Raw genomic sequence first — 18,738 nt, 5'->3', positions numbered from 1 at the left:
ACTTGCGCAGGCTCAGGGCTGTGTCCCCCGTCCCCCCCAAGTTCGGCAGCAGCCCCCCCACCTGCTGTGGCTTCACCCCCTGGCCCTCCCCGGGGGGGTTGCTCGGGGCATCAGCTCTGGGGGCTTGGGGCTCCCCTGCACCATCCCCCGGGGCTCGGCGGGGGCTGCAGGTACCCACCAGCCGCCCCGGGGCAGGGGGGCTGCGGCCAGGGGGGTGCAAAGGGGTGGGGTGGGGGTCCCCGGAGGGCGCGCCCTGCCCGGGAGCGGATCAGGCGCGGGGGAGGGGTCCCGGGCGGCGCTGCCGGAGCGAGGGGCAGCGGCGGTGCCCGGCCGCGGGGCGGGGGGGTGGTCGCGCCCGGGCGGGGCGGGGCGGGGCGGCGGGGTTATGTAAAGCGGCGGATTACCGGGACCCGGGCCTGGGGCGCGGCCGGGCGGCGCCGCGATGGGAGCAGCGAGCAGCGGCCCCGGGCCGGCCCCGGCCCCGGTGCGGCCCCCCCAGGTGCGTGCGGCGGCCCCGGGGGTCGTTTCCCCGCCCCCCGCCCCCGGGCATCCTCGGCCCCGGGGGTCCCCCGCCGCCCCGCTGACGCTGCCCCCGGTTCCGTAGGGCCGCGCCGTGGGGTCGTGGGTGCGGGCGCTGCTGGGCCGCGCTGGGCCGGTACCAGTACCGGGGTCGGGGCTCGCCCTGGCCCCGCGGGGCCCCGCCGAGGAGCCGCCGCTGCCCGGGTGGCCGCTGCCGCAGCTCGTCTCGCTTTTCCTGCCGGAGTTCCCCGTCCGCCCCTCCGCCCGCCAGCAGCAGCTTAAGGTGCCGTTCAGGGGGTCCCTACCCTCCTAACGGGGTCCCGGTGCATCCTAACGGGGTCCCCGAGCGTCCTCCCGGCGCCGCCCGTGCATCCCGCCCTGGCAGCCCCGGGCGCCCTAACGAGTCCCCGCGCATCCCGTACCGGGGTCACCCAGCGCCCTACCGGGGTCCCTGCACGTCCTACCGGGGTCCCTGCACGTCCTACCGGTGTCACCCAGCGCCCTCCCGTGCCGCCCTCCCGGGATCGCCGCCCCTCTTACGGGCTCTCCCCGCACACCGTGCCGGGTCCCCGCGCCTCCCACCGCCGTCCCCGATTGTCCCACCGCGTCCCCTTCTACCCCCGCCGGGTCCCCGCACCCCGATGTCGAGTCTCCGTGCGTCCTACCGGGGTCGTGTGCGTCCTACCGGGGTCCCGTGCGTCCTGCCAGCATCCACAACCACCGTGCTGCGGGTCCCTGTCCCCCGTCCCCGTGTGCCCCATACTGGGTCCCCATGAATCCCACTGGGGTGCTCTTTTGGATTCTCCTGGTCACCATGTGTCCCCACCACCTGCACTAGGTGCCCTGTGCCACCTACACAGGACCCCACACCCTGTCCCACCCCGAGCACCCCAAAACCCCCTCCGCGGGGTGCTCAGACCCTGCTTCCCCACCCCAGATCCTGGGTTTCGTGGCCAAAGGCTCCTTCGGGACCATCCTTAAAGTGCTGGACTGCGGGCGGGAGAAGGTCTGCGCCGTGAAGGTGGGTGCTGCCCCCAGGGCCCATGGGTGCTCCTGCCTGACCTTGGCTCCCCCCCCTGACAGCCCCTCGCCCCCCCCCCAGGTTATGCCCAAAGTGGAGGTGCTGCGCCGCGACACCCTCAAGCAGTGCAAGGAAGAAGTCAGCATCCAGGTTGGGGGGGGGTCCAAGGGGGACCCCAGCCCGTGGGGGGGTGCAGGGTGGCCGTAGGGATGGCAGAAGGCTGTGGGGTCGTGGAGGGAGGGTGGCAGAAGTGGGGTCCCCAGCCCCCCTGGCCCCCCACCCTGGGGGCCGCTCACCCTTTCTGCTTTGTGTCCCCAGAGACAGGTCAGGCACCCGTTTGTCCACGGGCTGGGGGACAGCTGGCAGGGCCAGCGCCACCTCTTCATCAGTGAGTGACCATCTGCCCGTGGGTTCCCCCCAGCCCCCCCCCGCCAGCTCACGTGTCCTTGCTGCCTGCACACGTGTCCCCACACACGCGTACACTCCCCCCGTGCTGCGCACTGCCCCGTGGGCATCCAGGCACTTGGCTGCCAGCTCCCACCCTGAACCCACTGTGGGGACAGGGATGGGGGGGACAGGGGTGGGGACAAGCCACCGTGGGGCAGGGACCAGCACCGGGAGTGAATGAGACACCCCAGCCCTGGTGCCTGCCTGGCTGCGTGGCCCTGATGGCTGTGCCACCTTGGTGCCCACATAGCTTGTGCATTCCCAGGGCCTATGTGACCCCGGGGACTGTGTCACTTTGGTGCCTGTGTGACCATGGTGCCTGTGCCACCTCAGAGCTCATGTGGCCCTGGTGCTTGTGTGTTCCCAGTGCCCACATGGCTCCGGTGCCCATGTCACTGTGGTACATGACCCCAGAGCTTGCATGCTCCTATGTCGCCTTAGCTATGCCCTATGTCACCTTAGGATGTGGTCCTGATGCCCATATTGCCCTAGTGCTTATGCCACCTTGGCGCCAGTGTGGTCCTGGTGCTTGTGCCACCTCACTGCCCTTATGGCCCCAGTGCTTGCATCATCTTGGTGCATGGCCCCAGTGGCCCACCCAGCCCCCCATGCCCGTGCCACCCCAGTGCCCGTGCCCCTCAAGCCAGCCTGGCCCCATGTGGCAGCCCCTTGGTAAGGCACATCGCCCGTCCCGGCAGTGTGCACCTACTGCAGCACCGGAGACCTTCATGCACTGTGGCGTGCCGCCGGGTGCTTTGCTGAGGCCACCGTCCGCCTGTTCGCCGCTGAGCTGGTGCTGGTGCTTGGTGAGTGGCCTGCCATGTCAGGGACAGCCACCACTGTCCCCACCAATGAGGACCTGCAGGCAGGGTCAGCCATCCCCAGGGGTGGAATGCTGCCTGCTGGGTGCCATGGGGGTGGCAGCAGGCACCATGCTGGGAGGGTACCCACCACCCTGATGGCTCTGTCTTCTCCCCAGTGTACCTCCACGACCTGGGCATCATGCACAGAGATGTGAAGGTGGGTGGCAGTAGGGCCAGGGGGGCAGAGGATGGGATGGGGGGTCTCTGAACCCCCTAGCATGGAGAAGCCACCCCAGCACTTGTCTTGTTTCAGATGGAGAACATCCTCCTGGATGAGAGAGGTAAGAGTCTGGTGGCGCTGTCTTGGGGACACCCCATCCATGGGGACACCCCATCCATGGGGACACCCCATCCATGGGGACACCCCATCCATGGGTCTCTGTGCAGTGTCTTGCTCTACAGGGCACCTCAAGCTCACCGACTTTGGCCTCTCCCGGCACCTGCAGTGGGGTGAGCGAGCCCACACAATCTGTGGCACCCTGCAGTACATGGGTAAGAGGGCAGTGAGGGGCTGGGGGGGACGGGGTGCAACTCCCCCAGGCACTCACCTGCTCACCCCTGCAGCCCCGGAGGTGCTGAGCGGGGGGCCCTACAGCCATGCAGCTGACTGGTGGTCCCTGGGAGTCCTGCTCTTTGCCCTGGCCAGCGGGGAGGTGAGGACCATGGGGTCGGGAGGGGGTGGGGTGGGGGGGTAGCTGCACCCCGTGGAGACCCTAAATCCACTCCTTGCCCTCCCAGTTCCCCGTGGCACCGGCAGGGGACCACGTGGCCATGCTGGAGCGCGTCAAGCAGAGCAGCTATGAGAGCCCACCCACGTTCAGCCCCGCGCTGGCCCGGCTGCTTGCTGAGGTAACCCTCCCACCTGGATTTTGGGGTCCCTGCTGGCCCCCCGAGCTGGGTGCCGGGGTCCCCACCACTGACTGTTCTCCCTCCATCCCCAGCTGCTGTGCCACAACCCCCCTGCACCGCCTGCGCTACCTCCACCACTTCCAGGGCCACCCCTTCTTCCGCGGGGTGGCCTTTGATGCCGACCTGCTGCAGAAGGACCCGGTGGCGGTGGCGGTGGCCCCGTGCCCCCCTGAGCAGCCCCCGCCTGACCTTGCCACCTTTGCTGACTTCGACTACGACCTTGCCACCCCCCCGGGGCGGCCCTGGCCCGGCTGAAGCACCGTGGCTGGGACCCCCGGCATCGCTCAGGGACATCCTCCCCACCCCGGCGGCGGGTCGGACCCCGCTGGGCCGGGTCCCCCTTACCCCAAGGCTGTACCTCTCCCCGCGGGAGCAATAAACCCCGGAGCCGCGGGCACTGCTGCGGGTGCAGCCTTGAGCAGGACCCCCGGGCGTGGGGGGCTGCTCGCCCCTCAACCCTCGGGCAGGGGTCTGGGGGGCCGTGCAGGGCTGGGTGCCCCGGGGCAGGCCTGGGGTCGGGAGGCAGCTGGAGCTGGAGCTGGGCGCGTTCCCGTGCGCCCCCCGCCAAGCGCCGCGCGCCCCCGACGTGGCCAGTTGCTCGGCGCTGCGCCGCGCCCGCTGGGCGGGGCCTTTCTCGAGGATACGCCCCTTCCCGCCCACCACCGCGCGTGGCCCCGCCCCTAACGCACTCCCAGGCGCAGCGACGCGTGCGCGGGGCAGCCAATCAGAGCCGTGCGTGGGTTTCAAATAGGCGGCGCGGGAACGGCACCGGGAGCGGCGCTATGTGGGCTGCCCGGACCCCCGCCGTGAGTACGGGGTGGGGGCGTCCCGGTGGGGCGGCGTGGAGAGCCCCGGGGGGGGGGGGAGGGGGGTGGGGGCGGGAGGGGGTGGGGGGGGGGTGGTTTCAAACGGGCGGGGCCGGCACCGGAAGGCCGCACCGGGGCCATGCGGGCCGCCCTGACCCCCGCCGTGAGTGCGGGCCGGGGGGCTCCCCACGGGGTGGGGTTGGGGGCGGGGGTCCCGGTGGGGCGACGTGGAGAGCCGCGGGGGTGGCAGGGGCGTCTGGTAAGGACCGGAACTGTCCCTGTATATATGAAAAGGGGGGGGGGGGGCGTTGGGGCGTACTGCCGGTGGTGCTGCCGGTGACCCCCGGTGCCCACCCCCCCACCCCCAGGCGGCGCGGAGGCCGCGGCGCCTCCCCCTGCAGGAGCTGCAGCTGCAACCGGGCGCTGAACACACCACCCTCACCCCGCTGTTCCGCCGCCTGCGGCTCGAGGTGGGTGCGGGGCGGGGTGGGGGGACACCAGGGGAGGGGGCTGGGTAACGGGAAGGGGTGTCGGGCTGTACCGGAACTGGTGGTACTGGGGTGAGGTGCCAAGGCACTGGGATGACAGGTATGATCTACTGGGGTGGGGGAAATGGGACAAACGGCTATGGGGGGATGGGAGGAAGGGCAGGACAGCCCTGACCCTCGACCCCCCCAATGTCTTGTAGAACTGTGGCACTCCGGTGTCCTGCACCCGGGGGCGCCCCAGGAAACCCACACTGGCACCCAGGCCTCTGGAGCCCCTCAAGAGCATCAGCCCAGAGCCCCCCAGTGCCCCGGAGCCCCCCAGCAGCCCTGTGCGGGGGCCCTGCACCCCGAAGCCCGCCAGCAGCCCTGTGCCAGCCCCAATATGCAGTGCAGTCCTGGGCCCCTGCACCCCAGAGCCCCCCAGCAGCCCCGTGCGGGGGCCCTGCACCCCAGAGCCCCCCAGCAGCCCCGTGCGGGGGTCCCTGCACCCCAGAGCCGCCCAGCAGCCCTGTGCCAGCCCCAATATGCAGTTCAGTCCTGGGCCTCACCACCCCAGACCCCCCCAGCAGCCCTGTGCAGGTGCCCTGCACTCCGGAGACCCCCAGCAGCCCCATTCCAGGACCCTGTACTTCAGAGGCCCTGAGCAGCTCAGTCCTGGAATCCCGCACCCCAGAGTCACCCAGCATCCCGGAGCCCCCTGACAGCACAATGCCAGCCCCCCTGTGCAGCCCCATCCCAGTGTTGCATACTTCAGAGCCCTGTGGCAGCGTGACCCCAACGCTCTGCACCCCAGGGCCCCCCAGCATCAGCAGCTCAGTGCCTTGCACCACAAACCCTCCAGGCAGCACCATCCAAGCACCCTGCACCCTCCAGTCCCCTGGCAGTACCAGCCTGGCCTCCTGTACCCCAGGGCCCCCCGGCACCAGCTCCACCCCACAGGAAGCCCCCTTCCACAGGTGGCAAGTGGTGCCCACCCACTTCTCCTGCAGCCCTGCGGGCACCATGCCCCTGGCTGGGGGTGCTGGTCCCCTATCTTGTCAAGACACCCCTGAGGGAGCAGAGTCCCCTGCCCCACCAGAACAGGACCCCCCTGAGCTCCCTCCCACCGAGGCACAGAGGTTGGAGCCTGCTGGGTCGGAGGCAACGGCCACCCCAGTCCCCTTGCCTGAGGTGGCCCCAGGTGCTGTGTCCTGGATGTTGCCACTGGTGTGGCTGGAGAAGAGCCTCGGCACCTTGTCCCCGCTGGATTCCCTGCGGCACAGCCTGCCTCTGCCGGTGGCCGCCACGAGCGCCGGGACGAGCGTCACGCCGGTGGCCGCCACGAGCGCCGGGACGAGCGTCACGCCGGTGGCCGCCACGAGCGCCGGGACGAGCGTCACACCGGTGGCCGCCACGAGCGCCGGGACCTTCATGACCCCCCGGGACCTGCAGGAGAGGAGCATGAACACATACGTGGGTGCCCCCCCCTGCGCCAAGGACAGCGCTGCTGAAACGGACTCTCTGCTCTGGCAGTAAGTGTAGGAACATGCCTCCCGCCCCAGATGGGACTGTAACACCCATGCACTGCCCCTGCCCTCTCTCTGTCCCCAGTTGTCCTCGGGAACAGCTGAAGTCCCTGCCACGGGCAGAGCTAGAGGTGCGGCTGGAGAGTACCCTCATCATCATTGAAGCCCTCTCGCTCCAGCTGCGCCACTGCCAGGAGAGCCAGCGGCTGCTGCCTGGTGTGGGGCCGGCCGAGCAGAGGGATGTGTTCATGCAGACGGACATCACCCATGCCAAAGGGGTAAGAGCTCTCGCTGCGGTGGTGCCACCCCATTCCCTATGGCCTCAGTGCCATGACGGGGCCCATGTGCCGCTGGCAGGATGGTGGCCCTGGCTGCGCCGCAGCCTGGTGGAGCAGAAGGGAAGCGGGGGCTGCTGTGGCACCATGCATGGCATGATGCGCCTGGCACTCCTCCGGCCGCGTTATCATGTCCAGCTCTACTTGCTGAGCTTGCTGGATTTGAACCCTTTGTGTGGGGAAACATCCCTGGCACACACAGGGGGAGGGAGAGTGGGAGGTGCGAGCTCTCGCTGGCCCCCAGGGTGGAGTGGGGCTGGGGCGAAGCCCCCTCTGCTCTGCTGGGATGCCCTTAGGAGGAGGAGATCTACCGCAACCTCTACCTTGAGCTGCGGAGGAAAACGGAGGCTCTGCAGTGGCAGCGGGGAGCAGAGCAGGACCTGCGGCGGCAGCTGGAGCTGGCCCTTGAGCGGATGGTGCGTCTCAGCCGGGCTCACCTGTGCTTGGCGCTGCCTGTGCTGGTTCTGGGAGCCCTGCCTGAGCACCGGTGCCCTTGTCCCTTCCCCAGGGTGACTGGAGCAGGCAGCGCCTCCTGTTTCAGGGCTTCGTTGACGCGACTTCTCAGAGCTTGCAGGATGAGCAGGCAGCCCTCACCCAGGAGGTGATCCCCCCTTTCCCCCTGGGTTTTGGGAGATGCTGGCGCTGCCAGCACACATGGCAGCCGTCAGCTACAGCTGGTGCTTCCTGGTGCTGTCCCCTCTTGCAGCGGGAGCAGGTGAGGGCCCTGGTGTCTCGGTGTGGAGCCGTACTGGAGAGAGTGCCCAGCAAGCTGCGGAGCTGCCTGGAGGAGCGGGATGCCATGAGGCAGCGAGCAGAGGAAGCTCTCCGAGCCAAGGAGGAGGTAGAGGGGCAGCTGGTGGCAGGGTCAGGGCAGGGTCTGCTGTCCCCATGCCTTTCATGGAGCATCTCGACAGGGTGAAGGGCTCCTGAGCATCCCAGGGGAAAAGTCCAATGTAGCCCTAGAAGGCCTTGTGGCTGCCTGGGGCAGCTGGAGCTCTCTGGATGTGGTTTTGGCTTGGGCTGTGTCCCGCTGGGAGCGGGAGCCCTGGGCATCATCATAGTGTGGGGATGCTCCTCGGAGTTGCCCCTCATGCAACAGTGTGCCCAGAGCAGCATCCTTTCCTCGGCAGGGGGATCGCTTCCTGGAGGCCTTCCGTGCCCATGCCAGTGCCCAGATCAGCGCCCGCAGCCAGAGCCTGGCCTCCCAGCAAGAGCTGGGCACGCTACTGGCAAATGCCATCCACCAGCAGGTACTGAGTGGCTAGGGATCTCCGGCTGCTTCCCACCTGGGTCACTGGGGGGCTGGACAGGCATCCCCATGGCCTGAGCTTGAGTGATGCTCTGAGCGATGGTTCTGGGAGGGGTTTGGGTCCACCAGAGGTTTCTTTGTGCAGCTGTGGGGAGCTGCCCTGGATCTGGCCTTGGGGCTGGCGCTCTCCTCCCTCCATGGCCAGCAAATGTGGCTCTTCCAGCACGGCAGCGCTGACCCATCCCTCCTGCCCCACAGGCATCCCTGTCTGCCGAGACTCAGTCTTTCCGGGAATTCATAGATGTCACCTTTGAAAATCTGGAGGAGGAGAGGAGAGCCCTGGATGTGGAGGTGAGGGGGTGTCCCAGTGGGGGCTGGCGGTGGGCTCAGCCCCTCGCCTCCCCACCAGCATGGCTGGTGCCGCTTTGCTCTGTCTTGGAGCGCCTTGTGCCCTGGGTGCCACGGGCAGCCCGGCTGCCAGACCGGTCCCTGGGCATGCAGCAGGACAGTGCCACCAGCCGACACGGCCACACTGTCCCGGCTTGGAGGCTGGCAGTGCCATGCCATGCTGATCTCTGCTTGGTGCTGTCTCCCCTTGCAGCGGGAGCAGGTGAGAGCCCTGGTGTCCTGGTGCCGAGCCGTGCTGGAAAGAGTGCCCAACAAGCTGCGGAGCTGCTTAGAGGAGCGGGATGCTGTGAGGCAACAGGCAGACGAAGCTCTTCAAGCCAAGGAGGAGGTAGGGGGTTGGTAGTGCAGAGTGGTGACTGGGGGTGTCTGGGGTGCTCCCTTGCACGGGGTGACTCAGGGCACCCCTTGGTGTGGGAGCACCCTATGGGGAAGAGCAGCCCAAAGCGAGCTTGGAGGGCACTGTGTCTCTGCAGGCGTCCTGCCAGCTGAAGAAGACCTCAGTGGCCTTGCAGGATGCGGTGGCTCAGCTGGAACAGCTGACTGTGGACAAATCCTGTCTCAGTGCAGGTAGGGGTGGGTGACACGGGGGCTGGAGCTGCCCCTGTGCCCCCCACCATGCTGACAGCTCCGTCCCTCACAGAGCTGAGCTCCCTGATGACGAATCTGGCCAGCGTGGAGCAGGAGCGGGATGAGCTGCAGCAGCAGAACAGGAAGCAGTGCGAGGAGATAACCCAGTGGGTCTGAGCCCTGGGGCAGGACATTACCCCTCCCCCACCTCCTGCCACCCCTGGCCCCCAGAACGCGGCACCCCCTGACCCTGTCCCGTTCCTACAGGCTGGCACAGGAGAGGGATGCCCTGCAGCAGGACTGCAATGGCCTGCGCCAGGAGCTGCGGGAGGCCACCGAGTGCCGGGAGGTAGGAGCTGCCTGACCCTGCCCACGATGTCACGCGCTGCCAGCCCCCATCTCGGCCTCGCGGGAACGCTGGCAGCCGGCCAGGAGCGGGATTAGCCCTCCCACGGGAGGGGGTGAGCGTGGTGAGGGTGGTTGACATCCCGCACGTAGCACAGCTCTCCATCCTGCCCAGCGGCAATTCCTGGGGAGGGGGGCAGGGAGCTCACCGGGATAATTTTCTCCCGGCTGCAGGCGTGTTGCCCTCCCCCAGCCTGTCTGATGTCCCCAGTAAACTGCTGGTCTGCTGGGGTAAAGCTGCCTCTAATGGGAAACGGCACCCTGAGGCATGGGAGGGACTCTGCCGGGGGTCCCAAGGGTGCACTCACAGCTGTGTCCCCCCACCCTCTTCCAGTTCCTTGATCAGGAGAACTGCATGTCCCGCACGCAGCTGCTGGAGGTGGAGGCCAAGCTGAAGTCCACGCTGGCCACCCTGCAGGAGCGCACCCTGCAGTACGAGGAGCTGATGAATTCCCACGAGTGCCTGTGGTACTGTCCCCGCTCACCACCTCCCTCTGTTTTTTGGGAAATCGAGCTCCTCCTGGGGGTTGGGGAACACTGCTCCGGGCATTGCTGCCCCAGCCAAGTGTGGTTGCCACGGCTGTGGGGAAGCCTACCAGAGCCCATCTTGAGGGGGGCTGCCTAAATCCGTGGGGTTTGCACCACTCCCAGGTCACAGTGGGAGCAGACGTGGGAAATGTCCCCATCCCACGCTGAGGAGGGGGGATGCTGCTCCTGCTGAGGCTGATGCCATCCCACAGTGAAGAGCAGGCTGCCCTCTGCAAGGAGCTGGAGAGCACCAAGGCCAAGCTCCTTGACTTGCAGCACAAGAGGGACAAAGTCTCCTGGTGTTTCACGGACATTGCCAAGAGCAAGATGCGGCTGCAGGAGCTTGCAGACAGCCTCAGGGCTGCTCTGCAAGAGGAGGTAGGAGCCCTGCCTTGGGACAAGGACCAGGGGTGGCCTGAGGGGTGTCGGACACTCGTGGTCCCCCATGGTATGGCTTCGAGACACCCCCTGCTCACCCAGGCAGTGCAGAGCTGTCACAAGCTATCACAAGCTGTGCTCTCTCTCCCCTCTGAAGGATGACGATGCCCCATCGAGAAGCAGAGCCTGGTCCGTGGCCCTGCAGGCACAGAGCTGGCAGACCCCCCGCTGTGCCTGGACCCCTGCCCGCTGCACCCCGGCCCGTGCCAGGACCTCCTTCGTGGGCAGTGCTCTGAAAGCGCTGTCGGCAAAAGGTGAGCTGGCACCCGCTGCCTGGGTGCTGGGGGGGGGTGTCCCTGTGTGGGGGTGGGGATCGTTCCCTCCCATGCTGGGGGTGTGGTGCTGGATGAGGAGGAGATCCCAGTGTCATCCCTGTGGGTTCCCCAGTTGTGGCCTTGTGGCAGCCATGGTTCGGGTCACGGCTCCTGTGGGCAGCTGGGGTTTTCTCCGAGCATCCCACGTGAGTGAGCTCTGGTCGTGCTCCCCGCAGCACGCAGGGCTGAGCACAGCACCGCTGCCCTCTCCTCTTGCAGATGCTGACGAAACCACCGGAGGTGGAGGTGCCTTTACTAAGGACAAACCTTCCTTGACAGCAAAGCCACCAGGTACTGGGGCTGTCACCCTGCCCTGGACCCTGTGCCAGGGCTGCACGGGCTGTACGAGCAGGCATGGATTCCTGCTTGGCGCCGTGTCCCCTGAAGCTGATGTTCCTTCCATGCTGCTCATGAACCTCTGCCCTGCCTACAGAGCCCGAGACCAGTCTCTTGGAAAGCATGAAGGAGCTGAGAGCCGTGGTCTCTGACGTTGCCACGCTGAGCTTCCGCGTCCAGGAGCAGGAGCAGAGCAAGTTCAAGGCGCTGCAGACAGAGATGTGGGTTCAGTGGGGGCTCATGTTGAGGGCTGGGGATGGTCTCTCCTGTGGGCAGCCTGTCTGGGGTTTGCCTCTTGTCCTAGCCCAGGATTAGACCTCTCCTGCCATGGCTAGAAGGGCTTTTTCTAGCTGGCCAGGCTGGTGCATTGGTCCCTCCCACCATGGGGCTGGTGGGATGCCCAGGACGGGGTTCAGAATCTGTCACCATGACAGGCTGTGATGCTCACCTGCTCAGCACCACTGTCTTCTCCCAGCTCTGACCTGCAGCTCCGTCTGGCTACCGTGACATCGGAGAGTAAGGAGAAGATGGACACCCAGGCTGCCACCATCGCTAAGCTGAACAAGGCGCTGAGGGGCAAGATAGAGGTGAGCCGGTGCCGGAAGTGGGCCAGTACTCGCCCCAGGGCAGAGCCGAACTGGGACGGGTGCTGATCTAGGACACTGAGAAATCTGGGTGACCGGTTCTGGTGATGCCCCTTGGGTGCTTCTGGCTCGTGTGACCTTCTCAAACATGAGAAAACTCACTCCCTGCCGGGGTGCTGGGGGTGGCCAGGGCCAGACACTGCCTGACACCACTTCTTCCCCACCGCAGAGTGAGAAGGAGCTGCAGGACGTCGTGAAACAGCAGGAAGAGAAGATGCTGCAACTCCTCGACCAGAGAGGGGAAGTCATGGTGTGTGATAGGGGCCTGGCTGGGCTGCACGCCTGGGCAGCGCCAGCCACAGAACCCCCCTCAGCATCTCCTTTCCCCCTGCAGCAGCTGAAGGAAGAGAGATCTCAGCTGAGTCGCGCGCTCCAGCGCGCTGAGACGGAGGTCAAGGTGCTGTGGGAGGAGGTGCGAGGGCAGGAGCCCAAGGTGGACACTGCCCATGTCCAGGAGAGAGTCCTGCTGCAGCAGCAGGTGAGGCTGAGGGGCTGCTAGGGCTGAGGGCTCCTCATGTCACCATCCCTCTGTGGACAGGGGCCCTCTCCAGACCTCACTCCTGGAGCAGGTGACCAGCTCAAGGGCAGGGGGGAGCCTTTCCCCACCCCCCCCCCTCCCCGGGGTCTTGTCCCACAGTGATGTCTCAGCGGCGCTCGCTCTTTTTGCAGTTGGACAAACTGCGGCTGCTGCTCCTGGAGAAAGAGAATGAGAATATGCTACGCTCTGACAAGTACCTGGGGCAGGTACGGGGAGCCCTGAGGGGCTGCCATGGCTCTAGTCCCCTCTCTCTTGGGCTGGTCCCTGCCCAGTTTTGGGGCAAGCTTCTGACAGACATCTCCCACTGCAGATCAGGGGGCTGGAGCTGAGGCTCCAACACGTCCAGAAAATGCTGAGGACCCACGAGGAGATGCAGGAGAAGATGAAAGAGGTGAGATTTATGGTTCGTAGCTCTCACCCTTGCTGTGACTGCAGCAACACCAACCCTTCATCCCAAATGCTGTCACTAACACTGCTGCTGTCCCCAGGTCCTCTCAGCCGTCCCCGACATGGCAGCGAACTGCCAGGAGCTCCACTGCCTGCTGCTGTACTTGGGCCTGGAGCCAGGCACTAGCAGCAAGGAAGCAGCCGAGCCACTGTAGCCTGAAACCTGCCTTTCTTTAATGTTGCAATTATTGACTAAATAAAGTTGTGTTGGCTTTCACCCTGCCTGGTATACGGATGCAGGAAGCTCCTGATGCCCTGCGTGGGGACAACTAATCCAGCCTGCGCTGGCTGCTCCTGCTCAGTCCCTGTCACGGGGCCACAGGCACGGTTCCCTGCCACCCCAGGGCCTCCCCTTGGCGGGGTGCACTCACCCCCCCCGCTGCTGCTCGCTCTCAATAAGGCGCTGTGCGTTCCCCAGGCTCCCACCCTGCGGCCCCGGCAGCAGCCAGCGTGCCCGGGCTGACCTAGCTTCCCTTCCCGGCCCCGCTCCTCCTCCTGCCCTAGATTCCCTCTGTGCCCCCCTCCTGCCTCCCCCTGCGGAGGGTAGCAGGAGGCCAGTTCCTGCACCCCACGGCGGGGCTGTGGGCCACACGCCTGTTGCATGGGGCTGGTTCCCCCTCCCCGCGTGGCTGCAGCATGCAGCATCCCCTGGGTGGTGGTGAGGGCTGCCTGCCAGGTGCTGGGAGCTCTGCCAGCTCCCCAGTCCCCTACCCCTGGGACCTTGTGCTGCATGGGGGGGCTTCCTCGGGGGCTCCCTTGCTCCCAGCACAGCTCCAGCCTTCACTCCCTCCTTTTTCTACTAGGGCATCTCCTGCGGGATCCCTCTCCCGGTGTTCCCGACCCCGAGGATGCTCCCCACTGCCACGGGGGCCATGCAGCACCTCCCTCCCCAAACGTGGCCCAAAATAGCAGCATTCAAACAAGTGCTCTGGTTTTTAATTGCCTGCTTCTCCTGCCCGGGGGGGGGGATCACCTTCCCCTGCCCTCTGCCGCAGCCCAGAGCGGGGCGGGTGCTGCAACACCCGGGGTGCTGGCACCTTTACCCCAGCACCCAGGGAATGGAGGTGCTGAGGGTTGCGCCTCTATTTACCAGGTGCGTGGGTGGCTGCTGGGGAAGCAACGTTTGCTGTTCCCTGGTGTTGCACCTTTCCTTCCTGTGGCTGTGACCCCCTGCAAGGGGTCAGATACAGCCCCCCAAGGTGTGAGGTGGGCAGCGGGGGGCCCAGGTGGTTCCCGGCTCTGGGGTGCGGGGGGGAGATGTGCCCCTATCCCTGGATTAGGGCCACGCGGGGCGGCTCAGCCCTCCTTTTACGGCAGGGGTTCAGCAGCAGGGTCCTGGCAGCTGGCCCGTGGGGTGAGCAGGGACACTGCTATTGTCCCTGTGCTGCCTGCAGGCAGCTTTTTTGGGGGGACACCGCCGTCTCCTGTGGGACTCCCTGCTCTGCCCCGGGAGGCTCTGCGCTGCTGGGTCTTGGCCCCTGGTGACACAGCCGGGGGCTCTGGGACAGCAAGCAGGGTGGCACCGTGATGGGTGGTACAGGGGGGTCCCTGGCCCAGAGGTGATGGGGGGAAGGTGACAGTGGCAATGGGGGGGCATGGCGGGGTCCCCAGCAGCAGCACGGGGGTGTCAAGGGAAGCCCCTACCCATAACCGAGAATGGCACAGTGGGGTCGGTGGCACAGAGGGGTCTCCGGCAGCAACCGGGGATGGCACAGTGGGGTGCCTGGGGGTCCCTGCCCATGACGGGGGGGGACGGGGACGACGGACACTCAGCTGGGTCCCTGGCCGGGGGTCTGGGGGGGGGGGGTACAGAGTGGTCCCCACCAGCAGCAAGGGGTTGCAAAGAGGTGGCACCGCAGGGCCCCCACCCCGGGGTTGTCGCCCTGGGGGGTCCCCACCAGCGCCACTGCCGGTCGCCGGCGGGGCTGGGAGGGGGGTGCGTGCGGCGGCGGGGGGGCGGAGCGGGCCGGGGGGGCCGGTCCTGCCGGGTGCCGCCCCGCCGGTCACGTAGCTCTGCGGCAGCGCAGCCCCATTTACCGCGGGGCCGGAGCACACAGCCCGCAGTCCGCGTCCGCCGCCGCCCGCCCTGCGCACGGTAAGGGGGAGCCGGCGGGGGGGAGGGGGGCGCCCGGGGGGCGCCCGGTGACGGGAGCCGGCAGCACCGCCGAGCCTCCGGGGCGTCTTCGTGCGGCGCTGCCGGCATCCGGGGGGTCGGGCAGGGCTGGGGGGCGCCGGGGCAGGGGGGGGCGGCGAGGTAGGGGGAGCCCCGGGCGCCGGGGTGTTGGGGGGGTGGGAGGGTTCTGGAGGCACCCCCTGCGCTGGAGCAGCCGGAGCCCAGGCGGTGCCGGCCGGGGGGATCGCCACCCCGGGGGGCGCACCAGCTCCCCCGGGCATCACCGGCCCCGCGGGGCAGCGCCAAGCCCGGGCGCCCCCAGCCCCGGGTAGTGCCGCCCCTGGGGTCTCTCCTCCCCGGGGAGCGCCATTCCCGAGGTATTCCCCCCCCTCCCAGTATCCCCAGCTCCAGGCTACCGCCACCCCCCCCGCGTCCCAGCCGCTCGGGGTAGCCCCGGCCGCGGGGCAGCTCCATCGCCGGCCGCCCCGGGCCCTGCCCGCCCCCCCGGGGCTGCGCTCCCTAAGATGGCTGGGCTGGGGGCGGGCGAGCAGGCAGCAAAATGGCTGGGAGCTCCCCGGCATCCTCCACGAGGCCCTGGCCGGCCCGGGGCGAGGGCAGCTGCCTGCTGTACGCAGGGAGCCCACCCCCCTGGCTGGCAGGGCTGGAGGTCCCCAGCCCCGTGGGGTTCCCCGCAGGGTGCTGGCGGGGGGGGGTGGGTGCCACCCCGCCGGCGCGTGACTCAGCCCCCGTCTGCTTGCAGCCACCACCGCCACCATGACGCACCAATACCCCGCGCTGACGGCCGAGCAGAAGAAGGAGCTGTCGGACATCGCGCTGCGCATTGTGGCCCCCGGCAAGGGCATCCTGGCTGCCGATGAGTCCGTAGGTCAGTGTTGGGGGGCTCTGGCCCGCCACCCCTTTTCCCCACGCCGGAGGCTGATGAGGGTGCTGGGTGCCTGCAGGGAGCATGGCGAAGCGCCTCAACCAGATCGGGGTGGAGAACACGGAGGAGAACCGCCGGCTGTACCGCCAGATCCTCTTCAGTGCCGACAGCCGGGTGAAGAAATGCATTGGGGGCGTCATCTTCTTCCACGAGACCATGTACCAAAAGGCTGACGATGGTACCCCCTTCGTCCAGATGATCAAGGACAAGGGCATCGTTGTGGGCATCAAGGTGTGGGGGGTTTCCGATGGGTTTGTGGGGTGCTGAGGGTGCTGGGAGGATGCTGGTGGGGCTCAGCGCTGCCTTCCCTTCTCTCCACAGGTGGACAAGGGTGTTGTGCCGCTGGCTGGGACAGATGGGGAGACCACCACGCAGGGTAGGTGGAGCGAGCGGTGCACACAGCACGGTGGGGTGGGGGCCGCAGGGTTTGGGGCTGTGGGGCTGACGCGCTGCCTGGCAGGACTGGACGGGCTGTCGGAGCGCTGTGCCCAGTACAAGAAGGATGGGGCTGACTTTGCCAAGTGGCGCTGCGTGCTGAAGATTAGCGACAACACCCCCTCTGCGCTCGCCATCATGGAGAACGCCAACGTCCTGGCCCGCTACGCCAGCATCTGCCAGCAGGTACGTGGCTGTGGCTTTGCCCCATGGGGTGGGCACTGACCCATAGCCAGAGTATTGACCTAAGGATCCAGGAATTGCCCTGTGGGGATGGGCACAGATCCCTGGGGCCCAGCGTTGCCCCCGTGCCTGAGTGTCATCCCATGGGGCTGGACATCAACCCAGAGGTTAGGTAACACCTCACGTGGCTGCTCATTGACTCTCAGGACCAGGCATTGCCCCATGGAGTGGACATCACCTATGGGGTCAGGGATCAATCCACAGGGCCAGGCATTGCTACATGGGGCTGGGCATCGCCCCACAAAAGTGGATATTGCTCCGTGGGGCCAAGAATTGACCCCCTCAGGCTGGGCATCACCCCATGGGGCCAGATATCACCCCACTGGGGTGGGTATGACCGGCAAGGGTGGGCATTGAGCCTTGGGGCTGAGCATCGCCCCCCAGGTCCAGGCATTGCCCCACATTGCCATGGGGCCAGAGGGATACCCAGGGATGTCCCCATGGTGGCATCTGCTTGGTGTTTGCAGAACGGCATCGTGCCCATCGTGGAGCCGGAGATCCTGCCTGATGGTGACCACGACCTCAAGCGGTGCCAGTATGTGACAGAGAAGGTGAGCGGTGGGGTGGGCAGCAGGGTGGGCACCATGCTGTGCTGTGCTGTGACGTGCCAGGGGACCCCACACTGCCTGTCTTTCCCAGGTGCTGGCAGCTGTCTACAAGGCACTGAGCGACCACCACGTCTACCTGGAGGGGACCCTGCTAAAGCCCAACATGGTGACACCTGGGCACTCCTGCCCCACCAAGTACAGCCCTGAGGAGATTGCCATGGCCACTGTCACTGCCCTGCGCCGCACCGTGCCCCCAGCCGTGCCAGGTACTGGCACCAGGATGTGGCAGGGACCAGGAGGGGGATGCCCTGTGCCCCCCACAGTGCCATAACACAGCTCTCTGCAGGTGTCACCTTTCTGTCCGGGGGTCAGAGTGAGGAGGAGGCTTCCATCAACCTCAACGCCATCAACACGTGCCCGCTAATGCGGCCATGGGCCCTCACCTTCTCCTATGGGCGGGCACTGCAGGCGTCGGCGCTCAGTGCCTGGCGCGGGCAGCAGGACAATGCCACCGCCGCCACCGAGGAGTTTGTCAAGCGTGCAGAGGTGAGGGCGATGGCCCTCGCAGGAGAGGGGTGCTGAGGGCTGCGTCCCCTGGGCTGGCAGGGACCCCAAGGGCTGTGTCCTCTGGGGTGGTGGGGACCCCGAGGGCGGTGTCACCATGCGAAGGGGTGTACTGGTGCCTGTGCCCATTGGCAGAGGGGATGCTGATGGCCATGTCCCCCAGGGTGATAGGAGACACCAAGGGCTGTGCCCCACAGGACAAGGGGTGCCAAGGACCATGATCCCCATGAAAGGGACACAGTACCGTGTCCATGGGGACAGCGAGGGCTGTGTCCCCACGGGGGAATGGGGGATGCCAAGGGCCAGGTCCCTGTGGGGTGGGCCATGCCCTCGAGGGTGCCACAGGACATCAAGAGCTTGTCCCTGTGGGAAGAGGGATGCCAAAAGCCATGTCCCCTGGGGTGGTGGGGGAGACCAAGGATTGTGCCCATTGAGATGGGGGACACTGAGGGCTCTGTCCCTGTGGGAGGGGGATGCCAAGGGCTGTGTTGTTGCAGGGGTGCAGGGGACACCGAAGGCGGTGTCCCCAGGGACTGGGGTCCTCGGGGGCCATACCCTCTGGGGGCCACTGATGTTTCTTTTCCCTGCAGGTAAATGGGCTGGCGGCGCTGGGCAAGTACGAGGGCAGCGGGGACGACTCGGGGGCCGCCGGGCAGTCCCTCTATGTGGCCAACCATGCCTACTGAGCCCCAGCCGGGCACCCCACCAGCCCCCGCCCTGGCCCCCTCCCCACCACTGCTCACACCCCGCTTCCACTCCAGCCACCCAGGGGAGCCGCCACGCGGGGAGGGGGAGGGGAGCGGGCCCCATGGGCTCCGTGCTGCCGCGTCTGCAGATGAGGTGGGGGGGCTGGGTTACCTAGCCCCCCGAAGGGAGGCACCCGGATGCCCCTTTGGTGGGGGGCTCTGGCCAGGCCGTGGAGGGGGGAGGCCAGGCCGCGTGGGGGGGAGGCAGGAGGGGAGGCCTGGGGGTGCCCCTGCTCAGCTGTAGCTTCGCAGTCCCGGTCGCTGCCGCCCTTGGAGCGCGTGTGTTGTGTTCGCCATGTGCACCCAGTGTACCAAATAGCCTAACAACAAATAAACGGTAGAGACAGCGCTGTGCCGCCTCCTCCCTCGCTGCGGGGCA

At 67.3% G+C, this 18,738-nt stretch overlaps 3 protein-coding genes across 5 annotated transcripts; all 3 read left to right on the top strand.

Moving 5' to 3' along the window:
- The first annotated feature begins 87 nt into the window (after nt 1-87).
- Nucleotides 88-4,153, top strand: RSKR (ribosomal protein S6 kinase related). The gene is given in 12 exon segments (XM_055798083.1): nt 88-499; nt 605-802; nt 1,457-1,540; nt 1,622-1,690; nt 1,859-1,928; nt 2,686-2,793; nt 2,967-3,007; nt 3,087-3,342; nt 3,415-3,503; nt 3,589-3,699; nt 3,792-3,806; nt 3,808-4,153. Coding segments are annotated over 12 exon segments (1,305 nt in total). The 5' UTR covers nt 88-442; the 3' UTR covers nt 4,015-4,153.
- Nucleotides 4,154-4,277: 124 nt separating this feature from the next.
- On the top strand, nt 4,278-12,984 carry SPAG5 (sperm associated antigen 5). 3 transcript variants are annotated; one of them, XM_055798080.1, is made up of 24 exons: nt 4,278-4,565; nt 4,934-5,035; nt 5,254-6,564; nt 6,644-6,836; nt 7,190-7,309; nt 7,402-7,494; nt 7,600-7,734; nt 8,024-8,143; nt 8,401-8,493; nt 8,744-8,878; nt 9,024-9,117; nt 9,191-9,284; nt 9,385-9,466; nt 9,857-9,990; nt 10,263-10,428; nt 10,586-10,742; nt 11,022-11,093; nt 11,236-11,359; nt 11,614-11,725; nt 11,952-12,032; nt 12,117-12,260; nt 12,452-12,526; nt 12,631-12,711; nt 12,809-12,984. In XM_055798080.1, the coding sequence occupies exons 3-24, from the start codon at nt 5,762-5,764 to the stop codon at nt 12,920-12,922; spliced, it is 3,222 nt and encodes a 1,073-aa protein (XP_055654055.1). In that variant the 5' UTR covers nt 4,278-4,565; nt 4,934-5,035; nt 5,254-5,761; the 3' UTR covers nt 12,923-12,984. The 3 variants fall into 3 exon arrangements, with proteins under 3 accessions (XP_055654055.1, XP_055654054.1, XP_055654057.1); XM_055798079.1 differs by having other exon boundaries at nt 4,516-4,565; nt 12,120-12,260; XM_055798082.1 differs by lacking the exon at nt 4,278-4,565 and adding an exon at nt 4,710-4,728.
- A 1,738-nt stretch (nt 12,985-14,722) lies between these two features.
- ALDOC (aldolase, fructose-bisphosphate C) lies at nt 14,723-18,706 on the top strand. The gene is made up of 9 exons (XM_055797196.1): nt 14,723-14,862; nt 15,641-15,766; nt 15,843-16,054; nt 16,145-16,199; nt 16,284-16,444; nt 16,969-17,052; nt 17,141-17,315; nt 17,396-17,595; nt 18,204-18,706. Exons 2-9 carry the CDS (start codon nt 15,655-15,657, stop codon nt 18,297-18,299), a joined length of 1,095 nt encoding a protein of 364 aa, XP_055653171.1. The 5' UTR covers nt 14,723-14,862; nt 15,641-15,654; the 3' UTR covers nt 18,300-18,706.
- The last annotated feature ends 32 nt before the right edge of the window (nt 18,707-18,738 follow it).

This window comes from Falco peregrinus, chromosome 2 (assembly GCF_023634155.1).
Source record: "Falco peregrinus isolate bFalPer1 chromosome 2, bFalPer1.pri, whole genome shotgun sequence".
NCBI lineage: Eukaryota > Metazoa > Chordata > Aves > Falconiformes > Falconidae > Falco > Falco peregrinus.
The sequence above is the reverse complement of the archived record's forward strand: the minus strand, read 5'-3'. Positions and strand labels throughout refer to the sequence as shown.

Excerpts from the sequence above, each read along its gene's own strand:
- ALDOC (XM_055797196.1), top strand. The coding sequence starts at position 15,655 with ATGACGCACCAATACCCCGCGCTGACGGCCGAGCAGAAGAAGGAGCTG. Across the intron at positions 15,767-15,842 it reads GGCTGCCGATGAGTCCGTAG|GGAGCATGGCGAAGCGCCTC; the intron begins GTCAGTGTTGGG and ends GGGTGCCTGCAG. Across the intron at positions 17,316-17,395 it reads CGTGCCCCCAGCCGTGCCAG|GTGTCACCTTTCTGTCCGGG; the intron begins GTACTGGCACCA and ends AGCTCTCTGCAG.
- SPAG5 (XM_055798080.1), top strand. The coding sequence starts at position 5,762 with ATGCCAGCCCCCCTGTGCAGCCCCATCCCAGTGTTGCATACTTCAGAG. Across the intron at positions 11,094-11,235 it reads CTTGACAGCAAAGCCACCAG|AGCCCGAGACCAGTCTCTTG; the intron begins GTACTGGGGCTG and ends CCCTGCCTACAG. Across the intron at positions 12,712-12,808 it reads TGCAGGAGAAGATGAAAGAG|GTCCTCTCAGCCGTCCCCGA; the intron begins GTGAGATTTATG and ends TGCTGTCCCCAG.